Below are 27,778 nucleotides of genomic sequence, written 5' to 3'. Positions count from 1 at the left end.
CTTTTTTTTTTTTTTTTTTCCTTTTCTTCTTTTTCTTACTGCACAAAGGACAGCGGGAAAGAGGAGGGGAGTAGGTAAGGAAAAAAAATGCTTCAGTGAGTACAAAGCAGGAGAAAATACAGATCTCTGCTAAAACACAGGAAGAAAGAGAAAACCAGCGAAGAGATGGATGAGACGAAGCAAGCGTTGTGGACAGAGAGAGCATCCTCATGTGTCTTACTGAAAATGTCAAGACAGTCTCAGAGCATCCACAGCACATTTAACTCCTGGCACAAAGGGTTTACAGTGACCTTGAGAGTGGAGATCTGTTTAAAGGCCCATAAGCTTCTAACATTTGGAAGACAAAAAAAAAAAAAAAAAGTCTTTTGGCAAAACAACTGAAGTCCACTGTGCTCCCCTTCTGGATGTTAACTCCCAGCCTCATTCTTGCTGTTTTTGCCTTCCCAAATTATTTACTAAGTGCATTAACATAAATGGAACCAGAAGATTTATTTTTAATTAAAAAAGAGAGGAAGAGACCTAAGCACACTGTTAATATTGCCAATGCCTTTCATGACTTCATTAAAAAATAAATTTTAAGATTCACCTTTAGTAGCTATTGTAATAGAGCTATTTTTCATTGACTCGGTGAAATTCCTTTCACATTCCTTTTACTATGAGAATGAAATGTAAAAACAGACCCCATTTTTCTAAAGCAGAGACTTCCTCCAATAAGAAAGCAAAACAACTAAATTATTTAACTGCCATGTATAGGAACAGTGAAAGGAAAATTAAATCATTAGCTTTCTTCAAAACAGGAAAAGAAAGCAATCTCTCATCAGATACTTGCTTCTTCGGCTATGAATGTTGCACTAATTATATTCAGAAACACACAGCAGGGTTATTAGGAGGAGGCATTTTCCAGCACTTCCAAAATCGAGCTTGTCTGCCTGCCTCTTCCATGTTTTCCTGCACTGACCGATGACTCCCCACAGCACCCTGCCTGTTTTTTTGAGGGCAAGGAACTGCTAGCATCCTTACCCACATGGATCAAGGGTAGAGGCAAACTACAGGCACAAGACATTGCCCCTGATAGAATTGACAGAGAGCCACACAGCACATGAAGGCAGCTGAGCCAGGCAGTACCTGAGCAATGCATCTTGTCTGCCTTCCTCTCACCTTCCCACTCTTGACCCTACAGTCAAGAGAAGGAGCAGCCAACGTGCATCCACCACAGGATGCCCGGCCAGTGAAACACAGGCTGCTCTCTGCCACGAAGCCTGAATCAACTGCAAATTTCAGCAGCTCTCTCCCAGTCATCCAGGCTTCCAAACACCGTGCGTATAAACTGCTACTTACAACTGTTCAAAGAGGGTCTCGGTGTCCCAAAGTGCCGAACAATGAAGCTGAGAGCTCCGAGCTAATCCAACACTTGCTGTACAAAGGACTGCCGAACTGCGAGTAATTGCAAAAATCTAAGCACAATTAATATCTCCCCGCCCAAGGAAGAGAGGGTAGCAGAAACAAAAGGCTATTACACTTTAGATAAACGTGTGAGGGATTATGATTTCCTTTTAGATATAAAACGGAACAAAAAATTTGTTTCAAGGACAGAAATTCAAATAAGCAAAATTAGAGAATCGGCTTCCTTTGATATCCATGTCTGCATTTCATTGCAACCCATTAAACACAGGCCTTGTATTTTCCAAGGAAGTGTGAAAACATCCATATCACAACCTTACACAAACATTGCCACGTTAAGATTTGCGTTCGTTTTGTTGTAACATCTACTCCATACTCCCTCGCAGCTGCACCACGGAAGGACAGCAGGTATTTAAAGGGTGACCTGAAATTTTCTAGGAATCCATTAGCGAATTCGTCTACACGTCCACACCCAGGCGTGCCGACATGGAAGACAGCGGGCACTGTGCCACGGGGACAGCGTTGCTGCTAAATCCAAACTGCGATGGAGGGAGTCCCTTGGAGGGATGCCAGCTGGGCCCGGAGGCATGGTGCAGGGCTCTGCCTCCATGGCATTTGGAGCTCGGCAGGAGATACGACCCGGGAGGCCAGTTGCTTTCCAGATCGTCTTTCCTGGTCTCCTTCAGGGATTTTGGTTCAGTGCCACTAGATGCAGTCAGGTGTCCCTGAGGCCTGAGAGCAGCTGCCCATCAGCAGCTGCAGGGCAGGGCCCGGCCAGGCCGTGCGGCTCCCGCTGCCGAGCTGCTGGGGGATACCGCTGATCCCTCGGGTTTCTTGGGAGCAGGCATTGCTTTACATGACAGAATAAGTTGTGTTTTCAGGAACCTGGGCGGTATCTCCAGGTGCTGTGCCCTCCAAACCAGCACAGGATCGTCGGTATTCAGGCACGGCACCACATTCAGCGCGGCCTGAGGCACGCTCCTGTCACGTATGAACACAGGGCACTGTGAGAATACAACATGTGCAAGATAAAAATACAAAGACTGCACCCCAAAAAAATCAACTCTGAGATTTAAACAAGACCAGGACATGGCCACAACCACCAGCACGGGATCTTCCACATGGAAGCTGTCAGCACCTATAGCAACAACTTTCTTCCAACATCTGGCTACGGCAAAGGATCTAACAGTGGCAAAGGACCACGTTGTCTAAGTCAGCTGCATGCAGTCACCCTGCTTTGGAGGTTTCTATCTATAAATATTCACCTCAGAGCTACAGAAAATACCCAGGCTCATGAGACATCCCAGTGCATTTGCTGGGGGATGAGCAGAGCGCATCTAACTCTTACTCCAATCCCTGTGACATTGCCAAGTGTTTGGGCGCTGCCATGGCAAAGGCAGCCTAAGAGCCCGACCCACACGGACAACATCGGTGGAATCCACCCTCAGCTGCCTTCGAAAATGGGTGATCTTCTTCCTCAAGAAGGAAGGAGTGAGCAATTCCTGGGAGCAAAGGATCTGGAAGACATCCTGGGGAGGGTCTGAGTGAACCCAGTCAGGCAGACACACAGACAAAATAAAGCAACCTCGAGATTATAGCGGCCGTGCTCTTACAGCATTTAAATTCTTGTTTATACAAGATAATAATTTTCAGCAGCTCTCGTTATTTAAAATCCTTCAAATGCCCCCATGTAAAGCTGTGAAAAAGGTTAAGGTTTCATTCCCCCAGTGAATTCCGTACAGTGGTAAAGCACTCGTTTTGTTCATTGGGCTAAATACAGACCCTGCCACATCACTGGGGATGCTGTAGATACCAGGCTCTCTTGCAGCCTACCGTGTATGTTTTGGCATGGGCTGTCTTTGTGCACGCATGTTTCTTACAAGAGACGGTTTGCAACAGCTTTTATGCAATGGTAGCGGTGTTAATGTTTGTCTCTGCTTCCCCAAACACAAACTATACCCGCTTCCCCCATCTCAAGTAGGTAATGTGACCCAGAGCAATGCCTTGAAAATTTGGAATAATGACTGTAATCCTCAGAGTTTGATCTTGTGAGACTCTAGCTGCCCAGAGCTCCCATATAAGCCATCCAGCAATGAGATTACTCTGCTTCTGGCAAAGGACGCTTTATAGCACCTCCCAGGACTGAGCTCTGCCTGGTCTCCTGAATCCATAAACCACGTGATACGGCTTGTCTAAATCGCTAACCAAAATCAAATCAGATCAAATCATGCACTGTAAGCGTGACAGCCAAACAGAGCCCTTAATCTCAAATAATACGACAGCAGCGCATAAAAAGCTGGAGTGATAGTGCAGATAGCTTTAAAATATATTTTTTGCCCTGTACAGCAGCCACAAGTTGCAAACCTATCACTGAGGGCTGAATCCTGCAGACTTGCAAGATGTCTTGATACCAATGAGGAAAGCATATGTGCTGGCCTTCCTGATTTCTGCCAACCTACAAATGCGTCTCCACGGATGCCGTGCACGGGGAAAGCCCCTTGTGCAGCCCTAAGAAGTGCTGGGAGCAATGCTATCAAGGAGGCAGGTCGGCACGTGGTCAGTCCCCTTCATCCCAAGCTTTCAGCTTCTCCTGCCCAAACTTTGCTCTAAGTAGTCTGTCTGCAAAGAGAAGCCCTTATGAGTGTGCAAACAAGGGCCAAGCCTTGCTTAAAGCAGGGTAAACCCCTCTGCACTTAGGGTGGAAGCAGGAAAGATACAAATGCAGAGAAGCAAAAGCAAGGCTACATTTTCAAGCAGAAATACTAAAATATGTGGTATCTGTAAAAGGAGAGGTACAACAGAAGCATCACTAAGAAGACACCTCACCTCAATCAGCACGTAAGGACAGCTTTAATTCAGCCAGCAGAGGTACAGCTGGCGATTAGCCCAAAGCAACACAAGGTCTAGTCACCAAAACCCCAAGACATTACATTGAATATCTGCCACTGCAGCTCCTTCGCTTCTATCACTGATGTGACCCAACAGAGATGGGAACCTGAGGCTTATGCTCAGCTGGGTACTTCCATGCACACAGCGACTGCCTCTGCTAAATGCACAGCAGCGACGCGGTCAGGTCTGAGCAGCTCCCGGGTGAGACATGAACCAGGTGAGAAAAGGGGCTGGTACTCAATATTGGAGACCCAATACCTGAGGCTGTGCCTCTCCGAACACTCATTCGTATATGATTTCAGTGACTGTGTATTATCTTCCACAATAAAGTGATATCCACAGTCAGTGGTGGTGTTGATGTTAATTACTTAAGTTTAAATACAAAACATAATGAGATGCTGTAATTCCATTTTCAGACAGTTTTACCCTGAACATTAAACAGCATTCAGCTTATAAAAAAAAAACAACACTTTAGCACAGTCATCTTAAGGGACTAGCATGTTTTAATCATCAGTTTTAATTAGGCTAAAAAGTAGAGTATAAATCAAGGCCCTTTTTGAGGCACTCTCAAAAGGCACAAAAAAGGTTCCATTCTTTATCTGACTGAAGCGTGCATTATGCTAAAGTGTTAATGAGAGCAAATGAGAGTAACTGAAATCAGTCTCCTGTTAATTTTCATAATTTGTAATGGGACACTTTTCTAATTAATAATAGACTTCTAGAGACATCTATGTTGACAAATACACACGTGCTGTACTTTACCTTTCTGGCACCTCTCCTCAGAGAGATGATCTGCAAATGTAAGGGTGATTTCACACCTCGGTTCCTACAAGCAGGTTAGCATTGAGAACTTGCATTTCTCCATGAGTCTTCTGATTGTACTGCCCTGCCCAATATTTGTGAGTCTACTTTAGACGATACTGATATTTTGCAAGTCTGAGGGAACCAGTAACAGCAACACAATTCTGCATTCAAATATACACTGAAAAAAAAAAGGGCTTTACAGAAAGGCTTGTCCAGCAGAATTTGTAAGAAATAATACATTAAAAACAAAACAAAACAAAACAAAGAAACAAAAAAAAACATTAATTAGGTTTGAATTTCTCTGTCTTTAAAGTCTACGGCTTAATTATGTTGCTTACATGCCAGGAGCTGACAGGTGACACAATAGTCTGAGTTAACCTATGCTATCAAGTGTATCATGGAAGGATGCATTCATGTGCCTTTGGCACCTGAGGATACCAGAGATCGTTAATCAGACACCAGAGGTCATGAAAGGTTGCGAGACTTTCTACTGCTCGCTCTGACCGATTTTGTCTTACATAGTCCTAGAAGTGAAGAAGAGAAAGGCAAATCATCTCCTTCAACACAAAATCCACAAAGATGAGGCACCCCAGTCCTTGCTGTCTCTTTGCCACGTGAGTCCAACACATCACATGCGCTGTTCCCATGCTTGCAAAACCGGTCTTCCACCACAGAGCAGCCTCAGTAGTCAAGACCGAATAACAATCAGTGTGGTAAACAAAAAAATCACTTCTGCTCCTCAAATGTGTTTCGTTCTAGCTTGCACCCAGTTATAATCTGTTTGTTGCATTTTCGTGTGCAGCACAATGAAAAAGCTGCTTCCTATATACTGCTGGTTACTTCCACATTTCTGCATGCTTTTGCTCTGGCTCCCTGAAAGCTGCTGCACACTGACAACAACAAATAGCATCAAACACTGCTCGAAGGCAGCGTTCATTTACCAAACCACCCCACAATGCAAATCAATTGATTGCATTCCTCCAGCATTGCCCACATCAGCACTGCAGAAGTCAGTCGTCAGGCCTGGATTTGAAAGCATTTGCCTTGCCCTCCTAAGACAGGCAATTTCATTTCATTCTCATTTGTTTTAAAACGCTGTAATCTCTCTCAGAGCTCATCGCTTCTCCTGCCTGTTCCAGCTCCCTGACTCAGCTCACGTTCCTGCCATGCATACCACCAGGGCTTCTGGACAGCACGAGCAGCAAAATGCTCACCAGAGAGGAAGGGGCACACCATGGGCTACAAAGATGTCAAAGATGTATCTGTTTTCCCTTGTTTCCAGAGAAGTTTCTGTAACAAACTCCCTGGTACCGGGAGGAAGGAGACCAGGCTGGAGAAGTAAGAGAAAGGACAGCCTATGAACATGGCCAGGGTATATGCTGCATTGTAACTTCACCTTTGCTAATTCTATTCCTGAAGTCTCCAGTGGCACAGAGACCCCCGGAATGAGATGAGGAGGGGGCTGCAGGCCAGGGCACAGGAGGGGAGGCGGAGGGCAGTCCCTGTGCCCAAGGGGCAGCCTGGCTCTCCGGCAAATAAAATGGCCTGAGAGAGCCATCCCCAGGGAAGGGGCCCTCAGCCCCCCGACCCTCCTCCTCCTTCCACACCAGGGCCTCTTTCAGGCTGCACAAGCCCCCTCCCAACACGGCCATTTTGGCCTGGGGCATGGCGCGCCATCACAGCGGCCATCACAGAGGCCTCCTGATGTCACAGTGGCTTCGCCCCCCTGCGTTGTCCTGGCGCCTATAAAAGCCCCTGCACCTGGCCCCCCGCTCACTGATCTCCCAGGCCCTCTGGCGACTACCAACGATGGTTGGCATGAAGAGGACCTGGGCTGACGGCTGCCCACCCCTGCGTGGGACAATTTGGTTCCTGGAACCAGAGAAGAAGTGGAGGCGGAGGAGCGCTGGCCGAGACGGAGCAGCCGCGGCGGATGGTGTGGAGCCCATGGAGGTGGATCCGCCTGCGGAGGAGGAAGAGCCCATGGAGGTGGATCCACCTCCATCCTATCTGACATGGCACAGCGTCATCGTGCCAGGGCTCCCACCAGCGAGACCATACCACCGTCTTCGCAGAACCGCCCGGACTGCTCCATATTCCCGGCCCTGCCTCCGCCTCCGCAAGTAGGGGGGAGAGGCCACCCGGTGACCATCACGCAGGCTTGCCTGCACCGTGGCCTCTCCCCCTCCCCTCATCCCCATCCCCGTCCCCTATCCCCACCTCTCCTGCAGAGGTGTCATCTCTTCTGCACGGAGTCCCAAGCACTGGGCAAGAGTGCACTCGGCTTCCTCTGGGCTGCTGCACCGGGGCGACAGGAGAACCCTTCCCAAGGCCACGCTGGGCATGGGGTGTCTCGGCCTGAGGACGAGAAGGCTGCCCAAGGGGTGCCAGAAGACGAAGCCCTGCCCTGCATGGCGGTGCCCAGAGAAGAGCAGCAGATCCCTCAGAATGGTGACGCAGACAGCTGCTCCTCTGAAGAAGCAGAAGTCTTCAGGTCTGCCTGGAAGAAGCGCAGGAGTGCAACGTAAAGGCCCTTCGTGGCGCTTGGTTATCAGTTCTTCCCAAGACAAGGCAACAAACTGATAGAATAATCATCAGACAAATAACAAATAAATACATTGCAACAAGAACAATAATAATAAACAACAACAACCAGCAAAACCGCTTTCCTCTCTTCTTTGGTGTCATTGGTCCCAGCCAACAGGGCTAGATCCTGGTAAATAAATTTGATTTCCTTTTATGATAAGATCACCCATCTAGTCAACCAAGGGAAACCAGCTGATGTCATCTTTTTGGATTTCAGTAAAGCTTTTGACACAGTTTCCCATAGGATCCTACTGAACCAAATGTCCAAATGCTGGACAAAACCATCATACGATGGGTGAATAACTGGCTGACAGGTAGGGCTCAAAGGGTTGTGGTCAACGGGGCCGCATCAGGCTGGTGGACGGTCACCAGTGGGGTCCCCCAAGGCTCCATTTGAGGACCAGGTGTTGTGAGCAAATTTGCTGATGATACCAAACTGGGAGGAGCTGTTGACTCTGTGAAGGGTGGAAAGGCCTTGCAGAGAGATCTGGGCAGATTGGAGAGCTGGGCGATCATCAGCTGCATGAAGTTTAACAAGTGCCGGGTCCTGCACGTGGGGCCAGGCAACTGTGGCTGCGTGTACAGACTGGGTGACGAGATGCTGGAGAGCAGCCCCGCAGAGAGGGGTCTGGGGGCTGTGGTTGCCAGCAAGGTGACCATGAGCCAGCAGCGTGCCCTGGCAGCCAGGACGGCCAACCGTACCCGGGGGTGCACCAAGCACGGCATCGCTAGTCGGTCAAGGGAAGGGATTGTCCCGCTCTGCTCTGTGCTGGTGTGGCCTCACCTCGAGCACTGTGTGCAGTTCTGGGCACCACAGCACAAAAAGGACATGAAACTATTGGAGGGTGTCCAGAGAAGGGCTACAAAAATGGTGAAGGGCCTAGAGGGGAAGATGTAGGAGGAGCGGCTGAGGGCACTGGGCCTGCTCAGCCTGGAAAGAGGAGGCTGAGGGGAGGCCTCATGGCGGCCTACAGTTTCCTCACGAGGGGCAGTGGAGGGGCAGGCGCCGATCTGTTCTCTGTAGTGCTATCCAGTGACAGGACCCGAGGGCATGGGGTCAGGCTGTGACAGGGGAGGGTCAGGCTGGACAGCAGGAAGAGGTTCTTCACTGAGAGGGCTGTCGCGCACTGCAACAGGCTCCCCAGGGACGCAGTCACGGCACCGAGCCTGTGGGAGTTTAAGGAGCGTTGGGACTGTGCTCTTAGTCATAGCTCTGAATTTTGGGGTAGACCTGTGTGGAGCCAGGGGTTGGACTCGATGATCCTTGTCCCTTCCAACGCAGGATATTCTATGATTCTATGGTACATCTAGCCCCACTGACCACACAGAAGGGAGTCCACCTTAGAGCAGTACGCTCATTTTTAGCAAGCTAAAGAGTCAAATAGCGTGAGTCTTACATGACACAAAGAGGAAAACAAAGCCAAGCTTACTGTGAAAGGTAACTTCATACACACACATATCACCAGTTTGGTGTGCCCAGACGTATCTGCATGGTGATTCTGTTTGCTATAGAGACAGCAACTTTAAGCCATGTCTTAGAAAGGCTCACAGCACTGCACTGAGGGTGATACATTTTGCTTTTTTGTTTTTAAATAGAAGTTGAAGTTCTAAGGTAATCATTTCTAAATATTATGTATTTTAGTAAAAAACACTAAAAATCACAAGGCATGCCACAAAATGTCACAAGATATAATTTAATCATGTCAACTTTGATGCTATGGGAGAGGAGACAAGATTTTTCTGCCTAACACACGATGCAAGTTTTTCAATTTAATAAGTCCAACCACCACAAAGCATTTCTAAAGTTTTTAAGTGCCTTCTGTAGGTTTATTTTGAGATAACCTAGGAGTTACAAATAACTCGTTAGACTGAAACATTATTAAAAAAATCTAAAAATTAAAAATAAAACATTTTGTTTGTACTCATGATGAAATATAATTTAATCCAAGGTGTTTTCTGTCAATAGGTTTCCTCCTGGTTAGAAGTTCCAACTTAGAAAATTGATCCCCCACCCCCCAAGGATTTAAAGAAATAACTATTTTTTTTACTTTATTGCTCCAATTTCTGGCCTGGCCTTCAAACAGAAAAATCACATTTTTCATGTGGATTTGTTTTTCTCTGTCCAATGAGGGCAAATGAAGCATAAGAGGTTTCCAGGAGCCTTCACAATGATACAGAGCTTTCTTAACAAGCACATATTGAATATGTCTCCACCAAAACTCAGCCAACAGCTGGCTCTGATGGGAAAAATCATGCTACAGTAGGAAAAATGTCAAACCTCAAAATAGGAAATCTTATTTTTTTAGAAAAATCATGAGTCAAGTGAATTATTCCCTCTGTGAAAGTTTCCAGCATTTTTATAGAGTGTCTTGAACGTCAGGAGTTTCAGGAACTATTTGCATCTTAGCAGGGATCTAAGTGCATATGCTGTGTCTGATGATGACCCAGCTCATTATTAAAATAGCTGGCCCAAAATTAGGGAAATACTTAAGAAGACCCATTAAAGACAGAACTTACTGAAAGCAAATATTTTTCCTGGATGATTTTCTTGGACTTACCCAAGCTCATTCTCCACGGAAGTAGGAGGGAAGCCGTGGTTAGCTTAGGCTTCAGCAAGCACTGGGGTGTAATGAACAGCAAGACTGGATTTGACTGCTTTTACCTCAGTTCCTGGGGGAAGCATAACCCTGATATCACGTCTCTTCCACCTCTACTGATGCACATACAGACTAGCTGTTGCTCCCCTTTAGATACTACCCTGTAATACCACTCTAATTACCAGGCAAAAAAAGTTATCAGCTAAGGTAAGGAACGACACCAACAAGAGTGTTATTCTGACTGTCCCCTCAATTTATCATCATCCAAAGCTGGGCAAAGAAAGGAGGCAGCCTATTTGGTAAACAAACAAAAGAATAAATGAACAAATAAACCCTCTGAGCTTCAGGGAAATGGCAGAAGACTGGCAGGGCATGAGAGTCATATAGTTGTACTTCTTCCCTACCTGGGCATCACCTGAGGAGAAGGAACCTGGTGATAAGGGAAGGCCTCACCTGAAGCACTGACGTAACGTGTTCAGAAAGCAATCCCCATCGTTTGCATGGTGTAATGCCTGGTGGTGGTGGTCATGTTGCTGCACAGTCTTCCCAAAGGCAGATTTAAATTATTACAGTGGCAATTCCTTGGTTCCTTCTCACAGCAGGCCAAACTAAGTCACCTTTGGGAGAGATCGCAGCTGAAGCCACAGTTGTGAAAATTACTCAGTGCTAGGAGTGCTAAGACACACAGATGCCTGCTCCCTCTTCACAATTTTCACTCTAACTTCTGCTTTTTAACTACTAAAATACTACTCATGCTCACATCTCCAAGAGCCAGCTCAGAAGTTTCAGTACATAGCATCTAAGAATACTACATCGTTACCAAAAAGGGAGAGCTGCCCACATTTCAGACACATTCACGCAGAAGCCCCATGTGAAGCCGCCGAGTGGAAACCACAGCATCCAGAAAAATCTAACAAAGACATTTGTTGCAGGGAAGACAAAATAGTTGATCACACCACCACCAAGCAGATGGAAATAGCAACAAATGACAGATAGGAATAGATGCTGGCATAAGAAGATGAAATGAAAAACTAAATGTACTAAGACACCACATAGCCTGCAAAGATGTTACGCTAGATGCTCTGCAATTAACCAGCAAGCAGACTTTGGCTCCAAAGACTTTGTGTTTATAGCACCTCAGCAATGGGTGTCCTTTTGTCAGATTTACCATGCCAAGGAGACTTGGATTTTAGCATTTCGCTATTTTTCATTGTTACCTTTGCAGAATTAAAACTTGCATTAGAAGCAGAATTAAACTGAAGTCAAATCAAAATAGCACAGAACATAAATACAAGCAGCACTGAGCATATCTGTAAAGTATGGAGCACAGAGGGTATCTTCATTGTAAATTCACGTTGAAACATTCTACACCTATGAAATTTAAGGGACTTAAATTATGATTTAAGAGGCATGCAGTGCAGTCTCAAAGAACACTGTTCTGTTTCTATTTTATGAGATTTTATTGAATTTTGCCAATAGTCTGTGCAAATTTCCATGTCATCTCCTGAACAGAAAATAGGACTTCTCTGTCAAAAAAAAATGCTTTGTATAAACACATTATGGTATTTAAAAAAAAAAAAAAAAAAAACGCTAATAAATTCAAAGCCTGGGAGGAATTAGTTTTTTGCAAAACACAAGAACTAAAGTATCAGTTTACTGCTAATTCACTATGCTGCAAACGCCCGCCCAAACGCAAATAAACTCTGTGTCCTTTAGGTCAGGTAAATGAAAATAGTCTTTACAACCTACTACCAATAAAAGGCATCTGTCAAATTTGCAATACAGAGATGAAAAGCATTTGAAAGTTAAATCTGAAACCCCAGACTGAAACAACACTGTGCTTTAATTTAAACACATTACACTGCATGGTTATTATTAAGCTCTTCACTCAGAGTGTAATTTAAGTGCCATTTTGATATTCTGTTTGAACAAAGAGGTGTCAAATTAAGGAAACTGGTGTCAAGTCCAGAAGCTTTGGGAAAATGAAGCTCTATGTGTAATAGTACCCTATAGGGTTTCATTTCAACAGCACTGTCGCATAGCTTCAGCGGTGTCGGAGCGTTTGCCTCACACAGACCCCCACCTCTACGAGCATCCTCTTTCCGCTTAGCTATGAGTGCTGTTGACAGATTATATACAATCAGCTTATTCTATACAACTTTTGCTGCAGTTTTCATGTGAAGGAATAGGACTGTGAATGGCGTCTGCATTGCTAGATGTGAAACTGCACGCTTACACTGACAGACAGCCCATGCTTCCCTTAAGGCTTCCTTGATATTCAAGGCTATGGAGCGCTGTGACCCCTATAGGGTTCCTCAGCCTTATAATGCAGAGAGGGATGAAGGTGCTGGGCCAGCAGATGCCAGCCATGCAAGGAAGCAGCAGGCAGAAAGAATAAGGGTTTGGTTTTGCGTATTTTTGGTTTTGTTTCATTTTTAACTTGTTTTGGCTCCTTCTTTGAGGATACTGAGGCTAATATGAGCCTGAAGATCATGTCTATTGGTCAGTGTCCCCCTGATCTTTTTCAGTCTGGTGTCCATTTGGATCCCAGGTGGGCAAAACGACAGAAGGCATCAATAATTTGATTTCTGTAACTTCCATGGAAGTGAGCAGTGGAGACGGATCCAGTGAGGAAAACAATTCAAAACAAGAAATCAGTCTCCATTACTTCCTCTGCCCATGGAACAAACTATGTTTTCAAAATGAGAAAGCTTGTTTAATATCTCCCCTACAGAACACCAGGAGAACCTCTTCAGACTATTTCCCAGAAGTTCAGGAAACTTTTCTTAAGTTCTCTAACATTTCAGGTCTTTTTGCATAGAATACAGTTACTTGAAGAGAAGAGTCTCCCCGATACCAATGTATGATCTGCACTGAAGCTGCCATAGAAAAAATAAGATGGTTTCCTACGTCCCTTTCTTCTTGCTAAAGGGATGCATTGCTTGTGCTGTGCCCAGAATTTCAGCTGGGGCTGCTGATGTAATAAACCATTTACTACAGCTCTGAATTAGAAAGGGAGTCAATTAGTTAACGGGCCATCAGTTAATACGAAGCAAGGAACAACACGAAGAAAGGGATTGTTCGGAAGAACACAGCTCCCGAAACAAAGAGTGTGCGTTCAAACCAGATACCCCCCTATTCGAGCCAACAGCTCGCCTCAGTGAATGCCTATTTTCATAGATAAGCGGTCACATTTGCTAGACATCCTGTTGACACCTATTTAATCCTGCCCCACTCTGGCATGACAGTCTGGTGCATTCTGCAGGGTTCAAATGAGTCCTCAAATGTATTCAAAGCATTATAATGCAATGTATTTGAGGGCAAAAAGGCAAAAGCTTTGTTTCCCAGAACAAAGCCTGAAGGGCAGCATCCCCTTGAGGACCTCGCAAACAAAGTTACCCTGGAGACAGTCTCTGAGGAACAGTCACAATTTTCAGCAGACCAGATGATCTTCTCGGTTTGGTATTTTAAGGGGGAGGGGAGGGTCTCCGTTCCTTGTCTTGGAAGTAGGAAAGGAATGGAGGTGAAGGAGGGAAAACAAAAAACTTAAAAAATTCTAATCAACTTTCAAGGGCCTTTATAATGAGAGAAGTTCTTTGCTCCCTCTGCAACACAAGAGAATCGTTTTACTGGCATGAAATACATAGCATTTATAGTTTATTTGCTTTCTTTGCATGGTTTTCTCCCAAATTTTGCTTTGAACTCTATAGTCTAATGACCTCATAAAAGCAGAACTCGATCAACCCCTCTGCTCAGGACTGGAAGAGCTTGCAGTGCCTGCGTACATGAGCTTTGTTTCTCACAGCTTATCTTAAAGAGTCAAGTCCAAAAGATTTGCCATAGATGTGAGACTGTGTTCAAGCTTTTAGCAAAATGCTTCATTTGCGTGACACCCCATGCAAAATTTCATTTTGGGGCCTGGGGTAGGTGGCACAGAAATTTAACTCCTGAAATTTCTTTCAAATTAAACCTCTCCCTGTACTGTTTGCATCCCATTTGACACCTCCTCTTTTGACCTGCAGAGAGGAGGTGGGTTACCTCAGGAAACGCATTTTGGACGAAGAGACTGACCAGGAGAGGAAAACACCCGCAGGGAGCTGGGGGATTTGCGAATCACCTGAGCCATCACAGCAAACGCTGCGTCAAAATAGATTTTTTAGGTTGTCAAAGCCACCTATTCAGCTTTCTAAACAAATATTCCCCCACGCTTCCCCAGAAAGAATACCTGTGCTGTAACACTTCAGCACAGCTCCGGCTAGTAATACCAGCCCTTCCAGACGATGTGTCTCAGCTCTATACGTCTCGTGCGTGTGTTTCGCTTCCTACGTAAAGCTGTAGCAGTTTAGGCATTATTACTCCAAAACCACCAATGAATATATTTATAAAAAGCAAGGAACATCTGACAGCTTTGCAATTACCACCTCTGTGAGATTTTCAGATCACCATATCCCAGTGCAAACCCTCAAACTCGCAAGCTGTGGGGAAGTGTACCGAAACGGTCTTGGCATCTACCCTAGCTGTGAGTCTAGCTTTCATAGAGGTCTGTAGCTCCCATTGACTTCAAAGTTTACCCTTTCTAATGCATTGTATTTTTATGAGTGCTAGCTAGACTGATCCCATCTCCTTGTATCAACTTTCTTGTGCCCTAAGCTTGTTCCTGTTTAAGCTTTTCCCTACAATAACGTTCCAGAGTGATATTGGATACGCCATCCCTCCTCAAAAGTTATTCTTGATTGCATTTTGCCAACTGGCCAAAGAGGGATAATGAAGTTCAACATGTCAGCACTCCCCCAAGAGCTGGAGAATTTCACATCTGTCATATATTTACCATCCCCAAAGAAAGAGGCTGTATTTGTATAAGGAACAGGGCCTCGAGAAACAGGGTCGCACCAGATGTTCCAGGGCTGCAAGTCTGCATAGCCTCAAGACGTAAGGCTAATCAGTACAGACCCTAAATAATTAAGTTACTATGCTTTGTGAGATCTGCTGGCTAGTTAGAGGAGAAAGACCGCAATTCAATGCCGTAGCGAGGAGAGAAAGGCAGGAAGAGCTCAGATATTATATATGTGGATGGGAGACAATCCAGCATTACTGGGGCGGACAGAGCACAGGACACACAACATCAATCCATATCAAGCCCGGCATCAAAACAGACTGCTCCTGCCCCCTGAAGACTGCTATGAAGTTTTTGGCACTAGCGCCACAAATCACGGCGTACAGCAAGGCAGCCTAAATCATCCGGGTTTCTGCAAAACAGGATTCCTGCCTCCAGCTTTACATCAGCTCCCCAAGGACACGGAACAGAGCATAATACAGGTCCATCCATTTTGTTCTTCATCCCCTCCATCTTACTCTTTTCCACCCCTTTAATCTACGGCTCCCGTGAATTCAGACACACTTTCTGAAATGAGGACTGTGGCTGTCAGGATGCAAAAAGATGCCTGCAGCTCCTCGTGGTGACTGCTTGGTGTCTGGAGAGGTAGAAACGCAAAGCGTGTGCCAAAATCCTCTCAGAACTAAGTGCTCGGCACCTCAGACAATTTACAGCCAGACCCGTTTTGTCAGACAGCACGAAGTTATGGAAAAACTTTATTTTTTGATGGCTGTCTGACACCGTAACACACAACATCCAAGCCCTTTTATCAGCGGGGCTTGGAGACTCTGAGGTGTCTGCTGATGATACGAATTCATTACGTATTTGGCTTCCGATCAACAGGCCTGTTTATTTATTTATTTTTCCTCAATCAAATTAAGGAAAACAACCAAACATTATTAGATTTCTTAGGCCTCAGAATTCCCCCAGAGGAATATCTAATAGTAAGATTTTTAATTGCGTATGCCTATAAAACTACAAAACGCAACGCCAGGCCACATTTCAAGTCACGCCAATGAAACGAAGGCTTGTTCAGAGTCCCTTGTGTTATTCCAAGTTCAGATAGATCACCTCTCTGTAGGGTTATTTGTATATATGGTATGAAAATCATATACGAGCACAAATACACACATACATAACGTACACAAAAAAAATAATTCAGTGACGTGGATTTTCCTACGGAGGTTACAAGGAGGCATTCTTCCCTAAAACATGCTACAAATTACACAGCACAGACGTGAGCAGCAGCTCTGGGAAGATATTAAGTGAGAAATAGGATTTGGCCATCAATCTGTCTCACAGGGAACAGCCATGCCTCTGCTGGAGGAGTAAGAGGGGGTCCTCACAGGCCCGCCTGTCAACACCACTACTGACTTCTCCCCTCCAGCGGGGGAGCAGACACGTAGCAAAAGGGAAATGCCACATTTCTGAGACGTGCATGGTAGGTAACCTGGCACGATTACCACTGCCTTTGTGGAGCACCACCCCAGAGTAATATTTAATATCCCTGACTGCAGGGAAACCACTGCCATGTGGGTTTGTTCATCTGCACCCCAAACGCCAAAGGATCCCAGCTCCTAGCTCAAGTCCAACATGATGCAGTGAGCCTAGGCAGTCTGATGTCCTTGCTTGTAAACCAGCACACATATTTCCCCTCCAACCTCACAGAGAGTGGAGCATTACATGAGATTCTGCTCTCTTGATACTAAATCAACCCTTATTGCAGCCTCCAGCATTTCAGTAATAAAACTAAAACACTGTGAATTAAAAATTGGAGACAGGTCTTTGAGCAACAAAAGCCACCGAGAGAAGAAGAAGGAAAAAAAATCATTTAAATCAGCAGCACTGATGACTGCTAATTGTTCCTAGAAGAGCTTGCAGGGGCACAGCATCCCCTGAGAACAAGGACTGCGTGCAGTGCTGCAGTTCTTGGGGCAGGTGAAGAGCCCACGACCTGCTCGGCTTACTGAGAGCACTACAATTTGGGAGAAGCTTTTGCAAACACAAACCCAAGGTATGATCTCTCCCACATTACACTCCAGCTTTCCCCCAGCCCACTGGGCTGAGTAGACCAGATTTGAAGTACATTTTTACGGAATGCCTAACTTGCATGGTATCTGGATCAAGCCCTAAAAAACTCTGTATTAATACACCATTTATTTACGGCTTCATGTTCTGGAAACCTAAAAACATCAAACAATTTGGACCGAGCTCCTAAAGCCCACCTAAAGCTTTAGGATGGGCAGACTGCAACATCTGTGTGGGGCTGGCTGAACACCTTTTGAGCATCCCGGGGCCTGGAGCAGATTCACAAGGGGTCATAGATGGTCCTGCCAGGCACGGGGAGGGTAATTCAGGCAGCTGCCTGTCACCAAACGATTTCCTGGAAATCATGGAAATTCCAAGCGAGGGAAAGCATCTAAATTCCCTGACACACTTTTAATTTCTTCCCCTTCCAGAGTGCCTTTCCCAGATGAGTTGCTCGTTGAGCAGCAGGAAACCTCTTCCAGATTCAAATGAAACCGCATTACCAAACAACATAACCAATTCAAGAAATCGTGATCGCTAAAGGAACCGACTGAACAACAGCGAATGTGCCCTAGAGTAATAAACATCAGATGGCTCTGGGATTCACTTAACATGACTGCAGAGTTGATAAAATGGATGTTAAAGATGTCTTCTAGGGAATCAGCAGTTTCATTTGCAGTAAAGAGCTTCTGCTTGCTATTAGTGCTGGGCCAAGGGTGCTCTTTTTAACAGGAGAGCAGCAGGTTTGCCCCGATCCCGGGGGAGCAGGTTAGCAGCAGCTGAGGAAGCGGTAAGAGAATGAAGGTGGCCATCATTCATCCCCCCATTCTCAACTCTTTTCTCATTTCAGCTTAAAGTACCTGACTGTGCCCAGCCTTTAAGGATGAAAGAACCAGGGCCAGATAACCCTGAGAAGTAATTTTTTTCCCCCTCTCCAACTCCCGTGGCTTAAGCTTAGCTGAAGTTATTAGGAAGAGAAACAGGAATGACATCCCATCTGTGGGAGTATTCGCTTCCAGAAAAGATGTGTTACAGATGCAAGCTTTTGGCCCTTTCAAATCCTAGCCGTGGCTCCCTTCCTGCGCTGCTGGAAAGGTGGCTGTGCCCCAGCACTGCACAGCTACCTTGGCTGTGAAGCTGTCTTCAGGTCCTGCACCTCCCCAAGCATCGGGGAGAAGATACAGCCTTCTGGCACAGCCTCATCCATCAAAACCCTGCACGCAGCCCAGAACAGCAGGCTCCCTCCATCCCCTGGGGTAGCTTCCTGACATCTTCACCGTATAAAAGCTTTATCAGGAAGCTTAATATTAGCAAAGTATTAGCTAGAACTAGCAACGAGCCACACAGATTTCCATTTTCCCACTCAGGCAATAATGCAATAGGTGAAAGCAAACCAAGTAGGCAATTCCTACTACTCAGTATGAGTATGGTATGGGGAAAGGAAAGCTGCCCATTCCTATTCCTCTTTCTCTCTCTCCACTGCACTAGCCCTACTTAGTCGTGACACCAGTCCCTTTGGAGTACCCCACATGTCCAGAAGGACAGGGGGCAAGCTGTCCTCTCACGTCCAGAGGTAGCCACAGATGAGAAAACACTCCTGGTGCTACATGCTACCACTGGTTGTTGGCTAAGGGATGCCAGTATCCTTAACAGTCAGCTTGGACCTACTACATTTTTTTTTTTAGTGCTGGTTACTTGGGATTATTAACTCCCCAAAGTTGTATAAAAATACCAGTCTGATGTATTAAACTGTGAAAAATCAGTTGTTGCTATTGTTTTTTTTTTAATTACAGATAATGTTTACACCTAAACTCAATCCATACTAATTATATCACAGGCAGTTATGGCTTACATAGTATATTACTTTTTTTTTTTTTTTCACTGGGACACTATAATGTTCCTAAAACCCAAATATCCACCAAGAGGGAAACAGTCCTAGCCCCACTAATATCCTGATCAGCTAGAAATTTCTGAGTAAAACTGATTCAGAGAATAACTCTCTTGGAAGAGTCCACTTTTAATAGCTATTGCATATTTATGTTGCGTTTAGGCAGGACGAGGAGTACTCAAGGACAGGACTAGGCAATGGTGCCTGCTATCCAGGGATTTCACACCAGGACCAGCGCGGATGAAAAAATGCAACGTTTGCCTGAATCACGAGAGAAAGAAACATCCAGGCACTTCCCCAGAGATCCTGCCATCTAACCAATCGATGTCCCAAGTACGTTGGAGCTCTTTCATCATATCATTGAAAACAGTTCATTGATAGGACAGCTTTAGCCCAGCTACCCTTAAGCAATTAATTCCATCAGCCTTGTTTCTCCAGTGCTTTTTCACCCTCCCGTAGACAACCCATCCTCTACTCACTCATCACTCGCTAGGACCCAAACCAAATCTGCCAGCAGTAACGAGTTTCTGATGTGCACATTTGCATAGTCTGAACTGAAGAGAGATTAGATGGCTCAAGAGACTGGTTGGGAGCTAAAGTTTCCAGATCAAACCAGACCAGGCCAGGAACAAATAAACCCAGCCATACTGCTTAGCAGCTGCTTGGCACCTGAAATGAAATGAATAGCTCAAGTTAGGTCAGTTTTTAGATGGCAGACGCCTGCACCACAACACCCATTCATTTCCTAGGGCTAATAACCACACAAACACACCTAAACGCCTACAGATGCGAAGATTCAGCAAAACTTCTTCCCTCTCCTCCTAAAACTCCTTATCCTGCTTGGTGACAAGATCTGTGTTGTACTTTTCAATACTGCTTTGAAAGGCAACTTTTCTTTAAGAAGTTCACTAACAAAAACAGCTTTATAATCCCAGTAAAATATAATGGGAATTAAATTATGGTACAATAATTCACACTTAGCTGCACAGAGGCCATTTGGCCTTCATCTTTGTGCCTGAATGTGCTGGGCGTGAATTACTACACTGTAATTCACATGCTGTCACATCTTATAGCTCAATTAACACTACAAAAATCAGAGTGCACAGAGCTGGTCACTAGAGATCAGGCACCAGCCTTGTCAGGAAACGGTTACAAATGCAACCAGCACCAGAGGTTACAGGCCTGCAGGACAATACAATTTCCCACTTCCTATTGCTACGAGAGCAAGAACTCTTCCTGTTGCTGGAGCCCACGAAGAAACGAGCACGTCCTGCTGCTCCATGCCACCGATATTCAGAAGGCTACAGGAAAGGATAATTTCCATACATTAATTTGGGCCCTAGTCACTACTCTGCTTCTGTAGCTCCAACCCTACAGCTTCAGCTTCATGGCAACTACAGCTGTGCTGATGGCTATGGGCTGCATGGAAAGCAGAAGCACCTAACTGCACATGGCAAGTGAAAATGGAAAAAGATCCTGTTTCCTTCCGTAATGTAGGAAGATGCTATGAGCACTTGCCAAACACTGGAAAAAAAAATGAAAAAAAATAAACAAAACCAACACACACACAAACCAACCATTATCAGGTTAAAATCTCCTTCTTTATTTAGTGTGAAATTTAGAAATGAGCGAAGTGGGTGTGCACACAGACCTCTGCTCACGCTTAATGGTTTAAGTGAGAATTAAGTGGTGCATGGAGTCTCTGCAAGGTTGAATTTCACCCTCTATCAGCTTATAGATTGGTCAGTCATCAGATGGAGAACTTAATACTCCTGATTTTAGTACACTCCTACTAATGAAAGCACTGTAGTATCTACACAGAACAACCGCCCTCTTTTATCAGGGAAAGCCTTCCTTGATCACTTGTTCTGCTGCTGGAAAGGTGGCACTGCTGCAGGTAATACAAATTGCCAAGAATAGCAAATATTATAAATATTTCAAGGATGATTAATCTTTTAGAACAATGAAGTTAGGCAGAAGCCTGGAAGTCAGCTTGGCTATTTCACAACTAATAAAACATGTCTCTTGTATTTCATTTTGACTATATGAAGAGCATTGTACAAGTATAAAAGAAACACAGTATGTATTTTAAGCAGTGACAGCATTTTCACTGTATTAAAATAGTAGTGAGGCAAATGTTCAGCTCACATTAAACGGCACTCTGTCACTGAGGACCAGCTTGCTAGCATCATATATTCCCCCAAGAAAGATAATGCTGCTCGCCTTAACAGAATCATTGTCACCAGGCAACTGCCAGTGCTATTCAGTAATAAATATTTCCACTGTTCCCACAGAAACTGGCTCGGCATCTCGACCTGCTAATGCCTAGAGAGATCAGCTTAACCTTCCAGGACCACCTTCTCACAAAGGCACAGCCGTACCTCACCACCGTCATCTCCCAGAAACATCGGGAAGATGCTGTAGAAGTGTAGAGGGGCATGGCCGTAGACCAGATGAGGCTCTCTTTCTTGCTGCTGCAGTGATTTGAGAGGACTTCAAATTTCATTTTCTACTCTGCAAACATATGAGTTCAGCCCCATCTTGAAAGCTTTGCTACACCTGCACCTTGCTCTACGATCAGATGACTCTTGTCTTGCCTATCCATGCTGTAACAGCAAAAACTAGTATTAGAGAACTACTGGTTTGTGAATGTCAAGCTTGGATTTGGTTATATTATCACCTAAATTTTTTTTTTGCTTCAGCCTTGTTGAGCTTTGGACAAGTGTATGGTTCTGCCCCTTCCCCCACAATCAAGTTTCATATGGAGAAGACGACTTAAAAGCCTAAGTCATCAGAGGAATCACTAACTAACCCCATGGATCATCTGGAGATAAAGTGCATAACCCACTAACAAATACAGTGCTAAAACATAAAAAGTAACCCCAAGCACACTGAAGACCCCAGAGGAAGAAGGAAGAAACCCCCACCACTGCCACTGGGTTTTGCTCAGGCAGGAACCTGGAGGCTACTTGCTCCCCCTCACAATGCATTGGCAGGACAAGGGCTTAGCAGAGGAAATGGGCAGATAGCTGTGCCTGATGATTTGATTGTATTTGCAATGATCCCCCAAAGAAAACGGCCAATTTGAGTTATTGCTTCAATCGGAGTAATCAGCAGTTGTTCTATTTTGGATCAGACTACTAAAGCCTTACAGTGACCAAAAAAAAAACCCCTCATTCTTGGATCATCAAATACTGCGTCTTTCAGGTGTCTGCTGTGAAACTATTTGCACAATACAATCCCTAAAAATAAACAAATGAACAATAAAACAATCTGATGGGGTGATAAAGATCTTGGATACAACAGGCCTTCAGCATTCTTCCAAAACCTAAGATAAGTTACGTGGTTGAAGACCTGCAAAATTTCATTTTATTCTATCTTTTCTGCCCTGCTCTCAGCAGCATGCCATCTTGAATCGTGTTATTTTTACTATCATTTTTGTCCAGTAGCCTGGAAGTTTGAAAGCTCAGCTCTCAGCCACACACGAGCATGAAAGCAATGTGACAGAGCAAGCGTACAGCTCTTCGGGCTCACGAGCTGAGCTGCTGCCTGTCACGTCCACCTCATTTTGGGTGAACTCTGACAGCACTCATTAGTCAGTAAAGAGAAATCTGCTCTGTTTGGGGTCAAGGGGAAGAAGGCTGAGGAAGATGAGAACAGCTGCTCATTCCAGAAAACGCCTGTGGGAAATCCACACGTTACAGGATCGGTTTGCTCAGGTGTGCATGGGGTGGATGCAAGCCAAGCAGCGCTTTTCTGGGAGCCCAGGCTTTTGGGTGCTTTAGAAAAAGGCTTCGAACGAGCAGAGAGGAGGTGGGGGTGCAAAAGCAGAGTCCATCGCAGAGTCTTTGCAAAGACTGACAGCATTTGCTCTGTTGTTATTTGCTATTTTTGTTGCTGGTGTTTTTTTTTATTACTATTATTATTTTTTATTCCTGGGCATTGTTGTTTTCTATCTCAGTTAATTCTCTAATTTTGTATATCTGGTTTAGTTTTACTCAACAGATGGATTTACAGACTTTGCTGGAGCTTAAAAGAGGGGGAGAGCTTCCTGGGGTCTTTTGCACTGCTCCACTGGCACCCAACGCTATTTTCCATTGAAGAGCAACAGTAAAGAAAGCATGCACTACTCACACCTGCCATTATCTTAAGTATTTCACATGTTTTGAGCATTTCCTGAGCTATGATTCAGAGCAGTCTGGGCAAAAGCAGACATCACAGTGCCTCTGCATTTAGGATACAGTAGATTAACATAATCACCAAGAAACTGCAAGGATTCAAGACTTGTTCGCCCGTCATTACTGCTGCAGAACAACAGCAAGAAGACACTGTAGCAGGGCAGTATTCTGGGGGATTACTTTCCATCTTGCAGATCACTGAAGTCATCTAAGCTGTTGACTCAACACTTGTCGTAACCCAAGACACAAAGTACACCCCCAGAAATGGGAGCTAAAAAAATAAAGAGTCAGCCCTGTCCCACGTCCTGCCTCTCTCACCAAAAGAAGAACAAAGGAAAAAATAATGATGATAATTTATGGGATCCATCTCTTATGTAACAATCACTGCAGATGAAGAGACTGCGTAAACTTAAACAGGGAATGAGATGTAGTGAGCCATGAACTGCAGAAGCAGCTTGTATCAACTCAGGTAATCGCTGCAGGACAGGAGCCCTTACAGCCCATGACACAGGGACTCGAATGGTCGAATCCCCTTAAACAAAATACAAAAGCTTTCTATGTATAACAAAAGGGGATTACTGGAATGGAAAAACTGAGCAGGGCTTTAACAGATCATTTTTATATGCGAGGTGAAGTTGAAGGAACAACTTCTGCATTGACACCGTCTTGCCACCTGCTTCATGCGGCTTTCTGTCCATGCTTCCAGGGGGAAGGGCAGTGAGGGAGGGTACCCGAAAGCCATCAGATACTCAGTGTCTGATTTCAAAACCTTGGAAGCCCTATTAGACCATTTATTGCAACCTCCAGTACAACTCCAATGCACATGCCCTTTGTTCTCCATGGGACACTGAATGGGTTTGACTGCCCAGTGCTAGCTGATACCATACTCTTATCACGACACACAGCTATATTGTATTTTTTCCCTTTGTTTAGGATCAAGAACATACCACTCCTAAAAGCCAGACACATGCTCAGTACCTGCTTCCCTCACAAAAAGCAACAGAACAAAGTTTCGAGATGCTAACCGCATCTTGGTCAATATTAAAGAACAAAACAGGGAGAGCTAAATGTGACTCCAAGCCCTTGTGCTCAGACCAAAGGTCTTCACTATCCAATACTCAAAAGCATCTAGGAGCCTCTACTGCACTCTTATTAGCTATTTACAGGGATGAGAAAACATGTAAGGGTCAGATTTACCACTATTGACTGCTACCAAAAAAAAAAAAAAAAACCAACAACAAAAACAACACACCGAAAAAACCACCCCAAAACAGACAAAAAAAAAAAAAAAAAAAAAAACACACAGCAGCCACCACATATACCAACTTTGCAGAGAAGCATAAAGATTATAACTGTAACAACATTTCCAGGCGCCTGGTTTCTGCATCCCTGGTATTTGCTCATCTGTAGCACAATATGACTCTTAAGATAGTTCTGACATTTTCATTTCTTGCAACTATCACGCAGAATTTTCCAGCCACAGGGGCACTTTGATTTAAAAACAGAACCGCCAGAGGCATGTTTAAATTGTTAATTGCTTTAACTGTTAATATTGTTTAATTATAAAGATTTACAAAACATTTACCATTTAACTTTCCTGGAAAAGAATGGAGAGCACCTTTCCTAATAGCTCTTTCCATTCCACCCCAGTTGGCTTGCTCAGTTTAATTATTCATTCTAATTTTCAAGTCAGTGAGGAGTTTTGCTTAAAGAATGATAGTACAGATAACCTTTGTGCACAAAGGTGTTATAAGTGATATGAGCAGACAGGTTGTGCTCTAGAAATAGATATGTTCAGCCAATTACACAGAATTCATTTTTTTTAGCCTTCTTTGCTGTAAAACTTCACTTTAGAGTCTTAGCACACACAATAGATGCTGAGCACAAAGGCCTTTTATTTTGCATTTTCAATGCAGAGGCACACAGGCTAAATACAAGGAGTCATCTTGTTTACAGACATGCTCCCACTGAACTGAAATTAAAATGGGATATTCAGTGGAGCTCACCTTCCACTTGGGCATCAAGTAATGAGCCAAATTTTCCAAAGCTCTGCTCTGATGATTTAGGAACCTAAATCGATTACTGAGATCGATTCCTAAGAACAGGAGCTCCTGAACCCTTCAGCATTTAAGAAATCTGGAAATTTACTCGTGTGGCCTACATTTGGGTTTCTCACATTAAAAACAAAAGCAAACAAACAAAACAAAAACAACCCAAGGCCTTGAAGTCTTATCCCAAGTAATTAATCGTGTCATATTTAACTTTTTCCTGGCTAATAAACATTTTTTTCCACTTAAAAAAAATAATATATATATATATATATATATATATATATATATAAAAATGGACACTGTAGGCAGACTTTGGAGTGAGAGCTAATATAGCAGTTAATATAACACAGCAGTGGTGCCTTATGATCTTAGCTGAGCTCTCAGAGGCTGCCTAGTTGCATCAGCACAGTGCTACAGCTACTGACTGCGTTTCCATGTGGGTTACAAGGTATACCAGGCTAAAGGCAACTATACTGGTTTTGGTTCTCACGGTCTGACGTGACAGTGATTAAGATCCCACCCTTGCTGGAGCTGTGGCTAAAGAGTTGGACATGAACCCTATTGAACAGTATTCACAAAAGGGAAAATCATTTCCATGTAGAGGCCAGGAGAGACAATCCCAGTGACACACATCCAACAGAGTAGGCTTGGGCATGAGGAAGGAAGTCTGCCTTATTGTAGCAGCTAAACTCAAGAACAGAAATCTTTCTGTGACCAGAATTCTTTGTTTCAAGACTTAATTAGTCATAACGTAGCCTGGGAATTCAAAGACCTTGGGGTGGAAGTGGGAAGAGAAAACAACATCCTGGAAAAAACAGATTAGGCAGAAAAAATAGAGACATAATCTTTGCTATTTTCCATTCTCTCTTCCCATCCCGCAGGCAAATTTCCCCGTCTCTCACTCACCATGGGCTAACGGTGTTAAGAGCATTGTGAAGAACAGCAGCTGTGATGACCACATGACTGTGAAGGAGGGCTTGAAAGTATCCCAGCAAACAAGGGTTCAAACAAAACAAGGTGAGCGTCCTCCTGCGCTTGCTTCCAGCACTTCGACCGTTGGCCTTCGACTCACATCCGAGAAAGGGGAAAAAGCCAATCAAAAATGATAATAAAAAAAAAAGTAATAAAAAAAAATCCCACAGACAGAATCCAGAATCTGAGACCTAGAAATGAGAAAGGAAAAAAAAATGTAGTTAGTAAAACACTAAGATAGGTGTTTTCAATCAAGTCTTGCTGCATTTCTCTGCTGCCAACAGCTGTAAAGGCAAACACATCTTCCCCCCAGCCCTTCAGATGTTCTTTATGTACAACAGGAATTAAAACTTGTCTCCAAGAGAGACAGTTTGTGCATCACTAATATTCCACTTCGCCTCTTAGAGCAGGGCTTAAGGCAGCGGTTTTGAACATAATGGCCATGGGCCCAGCAAGTCCACAGGCTTGAAAGGTGACTGAAAAAAACAAGTCCATACAGATTGCATTGGAACCTACATACATGGGACTTCTAAAACAACCTGCAACTCTCTGGGAAATGCTTGTGTATTTACAAATCAAAAAATGAGAGAAATTTCATTGCTGAAAAAGGTTTATTTGGTGCCGAGGCTCTGGGCCTATTTCTCTGCAAGAGATTACTTTCCACCCCAGCTGCTTCCTTTCCACCCAAAACCCTCAGGTACGGGGCCCAGCAGTAAAGTCAAGCTCCTGAAAGGCAAACCAACAAACTGCAGATGCCAGGGTTCGCTTCACCCTTTGGTCTAGGCCATACCCGTGAGCACACATGGAAGGTGCAACGTGCTTAAAATCATCGAGTCGCTTAGGTTGGAAAAGATGGATTAGTCACAGCAGAGGGGATAGGATGCCTGCAAAATACTCCTCTTTCATCTTTAATCTCTAATTTTAACCCAGGTCAATGCACTGGCCAGGAGGTATCCATGCACGTTGGCCATTGTGTCCTGAATGCCAGTACTGCCATGGCAGTACCATGGACGGCCTCACATTTGCACTGCTCTTAGCATGGTAGGCCTCTCAACAACTTCCTCCAGGATTCCCTCTTCAGTGTGATGTTGAGTAAAGGAAGGAAGTTAAGTTTTAACCTTGCTGAACCAAAGCTGACAGCCCTGAAGACTTGGGCAAAAACTGAACCCAGTTCTTCCCCTGGAAGCTGGGCACCATATTACTCCTTCCTGCCAAAACCTTCCACTCCTTCTGTTGAGGCCCTCACCAAGATGCCTGTCAGTGGGGTCAGCAGCATGGTTTGGGAGTATGACTGCTGATAACATGACTAAAAGCTTCTTTATCCCCTCTCCTTTGAGGTCTCCTATATGGCTCTTAATCACCAAATCCGGACCAGACTTTGAAGCCAAGTAGAGCCTGGAAGTCCCACTCACCCTGCAGCTACCATCTCTGGTTACTGCCGGTGCCTCAGTCTCTCACATCTAGTCAAGCTCACAGAATCACAGAATTCATTCACAGAATGGCTGAGGTGG

The 27,778-nt window shown here is 44.6% G+C and overlaps 1 protein-coding gene across 16 annotated transcripts in view; it reads right to left on the bottom strand.

The window, feature by feature from the left end:
* The window catches only part of ADGRL3 (adhesion G protein-coupled receptor L3), a gene marked incomplete at both ends in the record, with an annotated part of 315,376 nt that extends 289,120 nt beyond the window's left edge, over positions 1-26,256 (bottom strand). For all 16 annotated transcript variants that reach the window (XM_084285913.1, XM_084285908.1, XM_084285910.1 and 13 more), the window contains one exon: positions 26,202-26,256. In XM_084285913.1, coding sequence (XP_084142039.1) covers positions 26,202-26,256 — 55 coding nt within the window. The remainder of the gene's footprint in view (positions 1-26,201) is intronic.
* Positions 26,257-27,778: the final 1,522 nt, after the last annotated feature.

Source organism: Netta rufina (genome assembly GCF_964035555.1).
Source record: "Netta rufina genome assembly, chromosome: 4".
Classification (NCBI taxonomy): Eukaryota; Metazoa; Chordata; class Aves; order Anseriformes; family Anatidae; genus Netta; species Netta rufina.
This window is presented reverse-complemented; position numbering and strand designations above follow the sequence as displayed.